The 12,596-nt window shown below is 42.4% G+C and overlaps 1 protein-coding gene across 1 annotated transcript in view; it reads left to right on the forward strand.

The window, feature by feature from the left end:
* ASTN2 (astrotactin 2) overlaps nucleotides 1-12,596 on the forward strand; it is a 736,372-nt gene that overhangs the window by 406,934 nt on the left and 316,842 nt on the right. Inside the window, exon 11 of the mRNA XM_044265036.1 lies at nucleotides 9,853-10,019. Coding sequence (XP_044120971.1) covers nucleotides 9,853-10,019 — 167 coding nt within the window. The remainder of the gene's footprint in view (nucleotides 1-9,852; nucleotides 10,020-12,596) is intronic.

Raw genomic sequence — 12,596 nt, forward strand, 5'->3', positions numbered from 1 at the left:
CTGACAGTAATGAGCTATGCCTCCACTTTGCCCTACTGGAACAGTGTCAGAAGAATCCAGGTAAAATAGAAGGTTTAAATAAGATCCAGAGTTAAAACATAATGACATAACATAATGCCCCAAGTTTATCCAGGTTTCCACCAAATCACTTATTGCACCAAGAGCCTGAAGGATCTCAAACAGAATGCAAACAAACAAACAAACAAAACATTGCCAATAGATGCCATTATGAAGATAACAAAGAATATATATCGGAAGTTAATGACAAATATGTTAAAATAGTCATCATAAAAATGCTTAAACAAGCAATTATAAGCACATATGAGAAAAACAAAGTCTTATCAAGGAAGTAGAAGATATAAAGGAGAAACATGAAAATTATAGAACTGAAAAATACAATAATCAAAAAAATGTTTTGAAAACTCAGTGGATTTACTTTACTAGCAGATAGGACAGAGAAAATAAAGATAGAAATAGAAATCACCCACTCAGAACATCGAGAGACAAGACCAATAAAGAAAATAAACACAGTCTCAAGGGCCAGAAGGAAATAAGAAAGAGTGGAACTGAAAAAGTGCTCAAAGAAATAATGGCTGAAAACTTCTCTAATTTGGTAAAATACATAAATATACATATTTGAAAAGCTGAGAAAATTCCAGAATAAACACAAAGAAATCCATACCAACAATTACAGTCAAATTTCTTTTTTTCAAGGAAAAAATCTTGAAAGCAAGTAGAGAGAAATGACATCTTATTTATAGGAGAAGCACAACATGAATGATGGTGGAATTCTCATGAGAAATCATGGAGGCCAGGAGGAAGTGGCACAGCATTTTTTAAGTGTTGGATGAAAAACGAAAACAAGAACAAAAACTGTGAACTCAGAATCCTGTGCCCAGTAGACATCTTTTTGGAATGAGGAAAAAATCAAGACATTCTCATATGAAGGAAAACTAAGAGAATTGGTTGCCAGGAGACTTATTTTAAAGACTGGCTAAAGGAAGTTCTTGAAACAGAAAAGGAACAATAGAAGAAGGGATTTTGGAACAGTGGGAAGGAAGAAAGAATACAACACAAATATGGGTAAATGCAATAGACCTTCCCTTTCTTCTTGAGCTTCCTACATTATGTTAGACAGTTAAAGTAAAAATGCTAGCACTATCTGATGCAGCCCTAAATGTATTTAGAGGAATATATATATATATATATATATATATATATATATATATATATTTTTTTTTTAAATACACCACAGATGGGAGAAGGTAAAGGGACATAAAGGGAGGTCAGGTTTCTATACATCATTTAAATGGGTAAAATGATGGCATAAGTAGACTGTGATAAGTCATGCATACCAAAAGCTAACACTAAAAATTATGCAAGGAGATGTACTTAAAACACTACAGATAAATCAATATGGAATTTTAAAATGTTGCAAGAGGAAGAAAAATGAAAAATGGAGATCAGGGAACAAAATAAAACATCCAACTTAAGCTCTAAAATACCAGTAATCACATTAAATGTAAATGGTCTAAAAATACAAATTAGAAGACAGAAATGGGCAGATTTGATTTAAAAATATGACCCAGTTATATGCTGTTCACAAGAAATTCACATAACATATAATGATTTAGGCAGATTGAAAGTAAATAAAAAGACATGTGCAAATCAAACAAAAGTAGGAGTAGATATATTCATATCACATAAAGTAAGTCAGAGGGAAATCACATAATAATGAAAGTGTCATCCACCAAGAAGTCATAGCAGTCCTGAATGTTTGTGCATCAAACAACAGAGCTGTAAAATGTGTAAAGCAAAAACCAATAGAACTGAAAGGAAAAATAAGAGAAATCCACAATTATGGTTGGATGCACCAACCTTCCTCTCTCAGCAACTGATATAACAGTTAGAAAATTACCAATGCTATAATGTAACTCAATGATGTCATCAACTGAAAGGACCTAGTTAACATTTATAGAACACACTGCCCAGCCACAAGAGAATACACATTCTTTTCAAGTGCTTATGGAGCACATACCAAGATAGACCATATCCTGGGCCATGGAAAAATACCTCAATAAATTTAAGAAATTCATCATACAGAGTGTATTCCCTAAATACAGTAGCATGAAACTACAAAACAATAACAAATAACAGAAAAATCTTTAAATACTTGGAATCCTCACAGCACATTTCTAAATAAACCGTGGATTAAAGAGGAAGTCTCACGGGTTATAAAAAACAATATGCTGATCTGAAAGAAATAAAAATAGAGTATATCAGAATTTGTGGGACACAACTAGCATAGTGATCTATCCTTTCCTTGTAATTTCTCTGTGTCTTTATATTTAATGAGGAGGAAAGTTATTGCCATGAATGTATGTATTAGAAAAAAAGTTTCAGTTAATAATCTATAATAAGCTTCCACCTTAAAAGCCTACCAAAAAAAAGAGAACAAAATGAACCCAAAGCACGCAGAAGAAAGGAAATCAATGTACTTAAAAACAGAAAGAAACAAATACACAAAAGTCAATGAAGTAAAAAACTGATACCTTGAAAACATCAAGCAAATTGGGTTGGGGGGAAACTAGCAAAAATGATTAAAGGGAGAGAAGATTCAAGTTCTCAATATTAGGAATGAAACAGGTGATACACAAAACCATTTACAATGTCTAAAAAAATAATGAAATACTTTGATGTAAATCTAACAAAACATGTGAGATATGTATGCTGAAAACTACAGAATGCTGATGAAAGATATTTTTTAAGATTTTATTTATTTTATTTTAGAAAGGGAGCATGAATGAGGAGAGGGGCAGAGGGAGAGGGAAAAGCAGACTCCCCACAAAGCAGGGAGTCCAACGTAGGGCTCAATTCCAGGAACCCTGGATCATCACCTGAGCCAAAGGCAGGTGCTTAACTGACTGAGCCACCCAGGGTGCCCTCATGAAAGATATTTTTAAAAGATCTAAGTAAATGAAGAGACAACCTGTGTTCATGGATTGGAAGACTCAACATCATAAAGATCTCCTTTCCCTTCAAACTGATGGAAAGTTTTAGGATAATTCCTATCAAAACCTCAGCATGGTGTGTTTTGTTTTGTTTTGTTTTGTTTTTATAGATAGAGACAAGACTTTCCTAAAATTTATATGGAAGGGTGAAGGAACTAGGAGAAACAAAACTTCTTTTGAAAAAGTAGAATAAAGTAGAAGGAGTCAGTCTACCCTATCTCAAGATGTATATGGCTATGGTAATCAAGACTGTGGTGTTAACAGAAGGATAGACCTATAGATGAACAGACAGAATAAAAAAACACAGAGGGCTCCTGGGTGGCTCAGTGGATTGAGCCTCTGTCTTCGGCCCAGGTCATGATCCCAGGGTCCCGGGATCGAGTCCCTCATTGAGCTCTCTGCTCAGCAGGGAGGCTGCTTCCTCCTCTCTCTCTGTCTGACTCTCTGCCTACTTCTGCCTATTTGTGATCTCTGTCCATCAAATAAATAAATAAATAATCTTAAAAAAAACACACACAGAAATGACCCACACAGATAAGCTCAATTTGGATTTTGTTTTGTTTTGTTTTGTGTGTGTGTGTGCTGTTTTGTTGTGGGGATTTTTTTTGTGTGTGTGGTTTTGTTTTTGTTTTTGTTTTTGTTTTAGAAAGAGGCAAAAACAACTTAATGGGGAAAAGGGAGTCTTCAACAAAGGGTGCTGGTACAGTTGCACATTCACAGGCAAGAAAACAAACCTCAGTGAAGTCTCACACCTCATGCAAAAATTAACTAAAAATGTATCACAGAATTAATTGTGAAGCATAAAGCCATAACACTTCTAGAAAAATACACACACACAAGAGAGAATCTTTGAGATTTGGGCTTGGCAAAATGTTCTTAGATTCTAAAAGTACGATCCATAAAAGAAAAAATGGTAACTTGGATTTCATCAAAATTAAAAACATTTGCTCTGTGAAAGCTCATTTGAAGAAGATGGGAAGACAAGTTACAAACTGGGAGAGAAAATACATTTGCAAGCCATATCTCTGACAAAAGTCTAATGTCTAGAATATATAAAGAACTCTCAAGCCTTACTAGTAAAAAACAAAACAAAACAAACCCCAAATCATTCAATCAGAAAATGGGCAAAAAACATTAAGAGACATCTCACTGAAAAGGATATACGGATGGAAATGGAGCTCAAGAGATATTCAGCACCACTAACTACTAGGGAAATTTAAATTAAAACCAGAGTGAGGGTGTGACTACACACAGATCAGGGTGTCCATATGTATATATGGACAACATCAAATGCTGTTGAGAGTGAATCACTCATACATTTACTTGTGGGAATTTAAAATAGGACAACCACTCTTGAAAACAGTTTGGCAGCCTCCTAAAAAAAAAATTAAATATGCAACCTTCCTATGACCCAGGAATTCTATTTCTTGGCATTTTTTTTTGAAGAAGTGAAAATTTATGTTTACACAAAAACTTGTATGCAGTTATTTATAGCATCTGTTCATTATAGCTAAGAAATAGAAACAACCCTCATGTTCTCCAGCAGGTGAATGGTTAAACACACTATGACCTGTCCATACCATGGACTACTACTATGCAGTGAAAAAGGAACTAAATGTTGCTACATCAGCAATCTGGATGAACATGAGAAGGATGCAGAGTGGAGGGGAAAAAAGCCAATCCCCAAAGGTCATATACTATATGATTTTGTCAATGTTATATTCCTGAAATGACAGAAATTCTATAATGCTTTCTATTGAATTCTAACCTGTAAAGGAATGGAGACCATGGTGGTTTCTGGGCATAAAGAAAAGGAGTCAGGTGGGAAGTGGGTGGGATTTTAAAAGGGCAACAGGAAGAATTTCTGAGGTGATGCACATGCCCTGTATCTTGGTGATCAATGTATATATCTTGGCTGTGATATTCTTTCTGTTGTTTTCCAAGATGTTTCCATTGAAGGAGACTGGGCAAAAGGTACACAGGATTTCTCTATTATCATATTATTTCTTACAACTGAATGCAAATCTACAATTATCTCAAAATTTTAAAAAATAATTTTTAAAAAAGCAAACTAACAGGTTTCAGATGGGATTTGGCTTGCAGATCATAGTGCACAACTCTGGCTTAAGAGATGTGGGCACTGCCTTCCTCTCACACCTTGCCTTGTACTAGCTGAACTTGTGTTCTCCTGGATCACTGAGCTTTGACTGTCTGGCCTTCTCAGTTCCATAGGTCCACACTGTTCCCTCCTTCAGGACTTTCATACTTCTGGCTCCTTCTTGGATATGCCTCCCACTTGTGTTCCCCCAGAAGACCCCACTCATTATTCAGACTTCCCTCAGAGTTTCCCGGTATGCCTCCTTTACTCCATTCCCTGTTCACTTGGTTCTTTCTTCTTTTTTCACACCATGGAATAACTGTCTTCTTTATTTACTCATCAGTCATTTTCCTCTCTAGAATTTAAACTCCATGAGATCAAGGTGTTGTCTGTTGCGTTTACGGCGACATTTTCAGCACCCAGCACATTTGGCTAGTGCTGAGTAGGCGTCCAATCAATATTTCTTGAGCCGTCCAATGAAGGGCTTGCCTAGGTAGGAAAGAAAGACGCTGATAGTTGTAGTTAGGTTTCCTTTTGAGGGATTGGGTTCATTCAATTGCCATTTGTTCATTTCCCCTTCGTTTATGAAGTGCTTACTATGTGTTAAGTTCTGAGCCAGGCACTTCCGTGTGTTTTCTTGTGAAGTCTCCAGAAATGTCTCCAAGAGAGACACCGTTACTCCCATTTTCCAGCTGAGGAACCTGAGGGGCTCTCTGAGATTAAACAGTTGTCGTCTTGCCGTTCTGGGCTCACGAAACCTGTGTGGAATCATGCCTGACATCAGTCCCCATGCTCTTGCCTCCATGCTTCCCCCCCCCATTGGAATAAAGGAAACTGAGGCCCAGCTGGATTCAAGGACTTGCCCAGCACACCAGGCAAGCCAGCAGAAGTGCTTGGGCGAGAGTTCTGATCTTCCTCTTTCCAGGATGGTGGCATGTCTCTCTTTTACTCAGGGACATCTCCTAAGAGGAATACTTCTCTGACCAAGGCATCCCTACTGCAGTAACTGCTGGTCACGCACACTGCCAGGGTTTTGAGTAACCCTTTCAAATTATTCCGTGCTTCTTTTTTGTTCTATTACTAGTCCTCTTTCTGACAGAGACATAATATTCCTTAGCTCTCAAAGTAAACTCTAAGCGTCTTCAAATTACCCACGACAGCAGCTGCCCCTCATCGAATGCTGTGCTGAGCATCTGAGGCATTTAGCTCCCTGTATCGGTTATCTATTGCTGCCTAACAAGTCATCCCAAAACGGAGCAGCGGAAAACGAAAAGATTTTACTGTCTGACATCATCTCTGAGGGTTAGAAATTCAAGAGTGGCTTAGCTGGGCGAGTCTGGCCCCTCCAAGGTGCTAGTCAAGGTGTCAGCTGACCAGTGGGAGGGTCTGTTTCCAAGCTTACTCAGGGGCTGTTGGCAGGACAGCCACGCTGGCTGTTGGCCAGAAGCTTCCATTCCTTGCCCCACGGGACTCCCTCTAGCGCTGCTCACAACATGGCAACTTGATTTCACCACAGCCAGTGATCTGAAAGAGAGGGAGGGAAACAGAGGGAAGCTTCAGCCTTTAATAATCTAATCTTGGAAGGGCTACGCCATCAGTTCCGCCATACGCTGTTGGTCATGCGGACCAGCCCTGGTGCAGTGTGGGAGGCCACTCCACCGGGTGTGAATGCCAGGAGGCAGGAACCGTTGGGGACCATCTTCGATGCTGGATACAACTCTGTTTACTCCTTATAGCAATCCTATGAAGACAGATGAGGTTGAGTCACTGGCAAGAGGTCACGAAGCTTGTAAGAAGCCGAGTTTGGACTCAGACCCAAAGTTAACATACAGACACACCGTACGTCCTGTCTGGCACTCAGATGGCTCATTCAAAAAGTACCAAGTGACTACATTGTTGCCGATGCTATGCTAAGTGTGCCCTGCAGGTGGGGACAAGGCAGGAGGGTCCATTGTGTTATAAACTTCACATTTTGGTGAGGAAGACAGATGATGAGCAATCAAGGAATTGAAATAATATGTTAATAATCTCGAACAGTGATACTACTAGATCTAGTCTGCCCTCGCCCACCCGCAAGGACTCAGGGCATGACGTCCACACCGGATGAAGGGATAGTCGTGTGGGGGTGATTGGAAAACCCACTTCATCTGCTCAGAACCTCTCCCCATTTTAACGTAAGGTTGTTAAATCAGCTCTAAATCTATCTTTGCTCCAATGTCCTGAGATGGGAAACCCATCAGTCAGTGACAGGGGAGTGGAGTGCATTGCCTGGGAGTTAGCTAAGAGCTACAAAGCCAGAAAGCCTGCAAAGCCCCACCCCTACCACTTCTCCTCAGTTTCCTGATCTATAAAATGGGACTCATGATACTTCCCACCTGAACTGGATCCTGTGGGCACTGTACCAATCACCACGAACTCTGTGGCCGAGGACGATGGAAATGTAGTCTCTCTCAGTTCCAGAGCGCAAAGGTCCGAAGTCATGGTGGTCATCAAGGTCGTGTTCCCTCCCAGGGCCTCGCTTGCTTCTTTCCAGCTTCTGGAGGTTACAGGATTGACTGAGTCTTGGCCCCATGGCTGAAATCTCTGCTCTGCCTTCACCTGGCCTTCTCATCCGTGCGTGTCCTCTCTGTGCCTTTATCTTATGAGACATCCATGACCACATTCAGATCTACCTCAATAATCCAGCTGTTTCGCATAATACAAGGACTTTAGTTTTATCCCATCTGCCAAATTTGACCGTCGAAGGTGACATTCACAGGTTTCAGGGGTTAGGTCAGAAATGTATCTTGGGGAGCCATTATCAGCCTGCCACACTACCTCATAGGTTTGCTGTAAAGACCAACGAAGTAAAAGCAGGTTAAGTGTTTAGATCTTGCCTGGATTACAGAACATACATTTTTAAAGAATAAAAGTGGCAGGGAATCAGCTGGGGATGGGGAAGAACTAGGAGTGAATTCCATGTCCTGTCACCTGATGAGAAGGTCAGACATCTTTTTTCTAGCGCTTATCCCTGAGTCTCTGCAGACAGACCCAGCCCCGAGTACCCGAGTACCCGAGTACCCGTAAATGGCCCCGTGACCAGGTGCCCTCCTGTCTGACTGTGAGTGTTCCGAGACGAGCAGGGGTTTCCTCGGAGCTCGTATGAATATTTACAGCACTTCACTCACATGGAAAATGGATTTTTCTTCTTAAGCACAAAACGTAGCCAGTTTTATAACCTTTCTGCAGCTTGATAAAGGCCATTTGTAACCCACTTTCTCCGTCACCCTCCCTGGCGCCAGTCTCAAATGTCTCCAAGAACTCTTGTGCGTTTGTAATTATGAATTCTTCTTAGGCAAACTTTAATTTTCAGGAGGGTTGACCTTTTGTTGTTGTGGGTTACAGTAGTCTTTGTAAATGGCTTTGTGTGTGTGTGTGTGTGTGTTTGTTATTGATGTTCTTCAGGTTGTGGCTTGGGCAAGGGACCGGGGGTGGGGGGTGGGGGCGTGCACTATGGAGCCATTTTAATCGATGACGTCCAGTGATGGATGAGGAGGGCTGAGCTCTGGGTGTTCATCTCTGTGGACAGGAAATGCCAGCAGAGTGACCAAAATTAAAACCTCGTACCTTGTTTTCTGTCCCCGATGCAGGAGAGCTGGTGTGCCGGATGGAAAAAGACGAGCTCAAATAGCCAGTTGTCCCTGCGGTATAGGATCTTCCATTTACGGTGTACTTAGCGGATACCAGGCACCCTGATAAGAGCATTTGACTAGGTCACTCAAGATTGGAGTCATTGGGGTTTTTTAGGGACCAGGGGGCTGCTGGTTTGGTGACCTGGAGAGAGGTGCCCATGGCTGGATCTGAGGCACCTGCAAAGGACGTTACCTGTCCGTGTAAGGGAGATTCGAGGTGTTATGGTTGCTGTGTTGTTGTTGCTGTTGTTGTGGAAAATGCATTCATTTATTTAAGGTGGGGAAGGATGGTTTAGCAACAGCATTCTGTGGACCGTCAGGAGGACGGTGTGGAAGAGACCGGGCTGGAGAGTGCCGGCTCTTGCTGTGGGCGTGCAGGAGTCCTGTTCAGGGCCCCGGAGACAGGGATGGAGACAAAGAGACAAATTGAAGACAGACAGGAAGAGAACTCACATGTGACGAGTACCGAATGGTGTCCAGAATTCTGAAGTAAGGTGCACACTCCCAGGATCCAATTTAAGCTTGACAAGAAGTCCATATAGGCAGGTTCCATGCCCATTTAACAGATGAAGAGACCGAGGCTCAGAGAAGGTGAATAACTTGCCCCAGATCACAGAGGGAGAAAAGAAGAGCTGGAATGTAAATTCGCATCAGTAGGAACTCTTTAAAATACACCTGGCTGCTGGCCAGAAGGGTTCTTTATCAGTGGCCGACCCTACTGGGCCATAATAAATGCAATAATGATGACGGTTCCAGTGTTGTCAACAGGAAAAGCAGCTAACCCTTGCCATACAGTTGTCATGTGAGCCACAGTGTTCTGAGCACTTTGCTGACGGGATCTTGTATACTCACACATCTACCGGGCAGGTACTAACAAAAGTCTCATTTCACAGGTGGGCACACTGAGGGTCAAAGAGGCCGTATAGCAGTGAATGGGCCGAGCAAGACTCTGATTGAAACTGTCTGTGGTCCCTGCCTCATGCCCCTTTTCAGAAGGTGGGAGGAGAGGGCTTACAGGATCCCACTGCCTCCTCGGCCATGACCGCCCTGTTGTTCTCTCTCCCCCGAGCAGTGCCCCGAGGAGCTGAGGCCCATGAAGGACGGCTCTGGATGCTACGACCACTCAAAAGGCATCGACTGCTCGGACGGCTTCAACGGTGGCTGTGAGCAGCTATGTCTGCAGCAGACGCTCCCTTTACCCTATGACGCCACATCCAGCACCATCTTCATGTTCTGCGGGTGAGTCTTGGTCCCCGTGGCCCAGCCACTCCCCTCACAGCAGCGGGAGATGTGGGGAAAAGGTCAGGAGCTGCAGTCAGGCCAAGCCAGCCTTGACCTTCAACAAAATGCCTTTCTGTGTCTGCTCTTTTAGCCCAAGAAGCAAAAGGCAACAGGATAACCTTCTATTGGGCATTGGGAAGAAGAAAGGAAAAAGCAAAATAAATAATTGATTAATAGTTATACTAAATGGAATCCATGCTCAGGCTGTGTCCTAGGGGTCAGGACTGTGTTCTGCTGAAGCCCCCTGCCCCTTCTGCCTCTCCACTACAGTCCCGGCCAGTGTAGTCTGGAGACCAGAGCAGGCACCTGGAAAGTGTCACTGAGAAACAAACAGGTGTTCATTTAAGGATACGGGCTTGGGCCAGGCTTTCAACCCTGTTTCTGCAGGAATTTAGCATTCCTAATTCTTGATTTGCCCATTCAGGGAAGGCCTCTCTATGCCCTAATGCCCTATCTGCAAGGAGAACCAAGTGGGCGGCAGGGAGGTGGAAAGGAGACCGTGCAGCCAATGCCAAGAAGTCAGGGCATTTTAAAATTCTCCTGAGACTGAAAGAAGGGGCACCTTGGGACCAGCTCACTGAGTGGCCCTGGACAAGTCACTTTTCCTCTCCAGCTGTGGTCTGATCACCTGTAAAATGAGAGCTTTGGACAAGGACACTGACCATTTCTTCCAGTTTACCTTGTTTTCCATGCAGAGGACTGCAGTGGGAGTTAACCTCTGTCCTGCTGTCCCGAATGGCATCCCGTGGAGGGCTTGGTCCTCAGCACTTACTCAAGGGAACGGATGCACCTTTTCTTCTCTGCTTCACTTTCCTCCTGGTGACATCTTCGTCTTTTAAAAATGTGCTTGTCCTCTGACACTCGGGGACTCAGACAAATAACCCCGTGCTTGTGCAAAAATGTTGGTCATTGAAATATGCTCTGTGCTCTACTGAGAGAAACAGAATGAGATTTAACAAGAAATTTTTAGGCCTACATCTTATGCAAGAGAGGATGGGGAAGCGCGTATGAGTTTAATCCCAGTTTAACAGAAAACGATTTTACCTGCTCGGTTCTAGTCTGTGGCTCCGCTCTTCCTTCTGGGACATATTTCAGGGTCTCCCCCTCTGCCCCAGTTACACTGGGGCTGCAGGTGCCTTTGAGCAGGTGTTGGAGCAGCTTGCTGGAGGCCCTAGATATGTATCAGTAAAATAAATAAGAAATAAATTAGTGTATGCAGACCTGAATTTATAGCTGTCTCTCCTCAGCTTAAGTGACTGCAGGGCAGTGTGGAGTAAATTATGCATGGGCTTAGATCTGAGGCTGGAATACAGAATCAGCCGTGCTCTTATCATTATTTTTCTCCCTGTGTACTTGGTGTGTGTGTTGGGGGGGGGGGTTCCTTCTGTTGCAAATCACAGCAGTAACAGCAGCAGGGACAGCAGTAATGGACTTGGGCACAGAAACCGTCAGCACCTTCCTCCATCCACAGCACAGTGCACAGGTCAAGGGGAGTGAGCAGACTTTGGTTCTCATTCGAGCACTACGTTGGGCAAGCCTCTGAGGACCCCTGCTCTTCAGTTTCCTGGTCTCTAAACTTTTAATAATATTTAACTCAATATGAAGATGGTCAGGAAGAATGCAACATATTTATCCTTTGTTACTCCATTAAGGCTAAGTCATGAGACCTTACGTGACTCACTGCCTTTTTGCTGTGTGACCTTGAGCAACTCACTTAACATCTCTGTGCCTCCCTTTCCTCATCTGTAAAATGGTGATGGTAATAGTTATCTCTTTATGGACCTATCGTGAGGACTAAAATGCATTATGTTACAACTTATATGAGTATCTGTAAAGTGCTTCTGAAGGGCCTTTCTGAAGTATAGTTGAGAAACAATATAACATCAGTTTCAGATGTATAACGTGGGGATTGGACATTTATATACATTATGCAGTGCTCACCACCATAGGTACAGTTACCATCTGTCACCATACAAAGTTATTACAGTGTTATTGACTATATTTGCTATGTCATGCTTTGCAACCCACGACTTAGTTACAACTGGAAGTTTCTTCCCCTCGACCCCCTTCTCCTATTTCACCTGGCCCTCCACCTCCCCACCCCTCTGGCACCCACCAGTTTGTTCTCTGTATTTGTGGGTCTGTGTCTGTTTCATTTGGTTTGTTTTGATATTTAGATTCCACAGGTAAGGGAAATCATTTGGTATTTTTCTTTCTCTGACTGACTTCTTTCACCGAATGTAAGACACTCTAGATCTATCCATGTTACAAATGGCAAGATTTTTTTTTTCAGTGTTTTGATGGCTGAGTACTATCCCATTGCGTGCACACACACACACACACACACACCCTTCTGTATCCATTCATCTGTGGATCAGCACTTGGGTTGTTTCCATATCTTGGCTATTGTAAATAATCCTGTAACAAACATCAAGGTGCATGTATCTTTTCAAATTAGTGTTTTCATTTTCTTCAGGTAAATACCAAAAAGTGGAACTGCTGGATCTTAGGGTGCTTCTGTTTTTAATTTTTTTG

The sequence above is a fragment of the Neovison vison genome, chromosome 9 (genome assembly GCF_020171115.1).
Source record: "Neovison vison isolate M4711 chromosome 9, ASM_NN_V1, whole genome shotgun sequence".
Classification (NCBI taxonomy): domain Eukaryota; kingdom Metazoa; phylum Chordata; class Mammalia; order Carnivora; family Mustelidae; genus Neogale; species Neogale vison.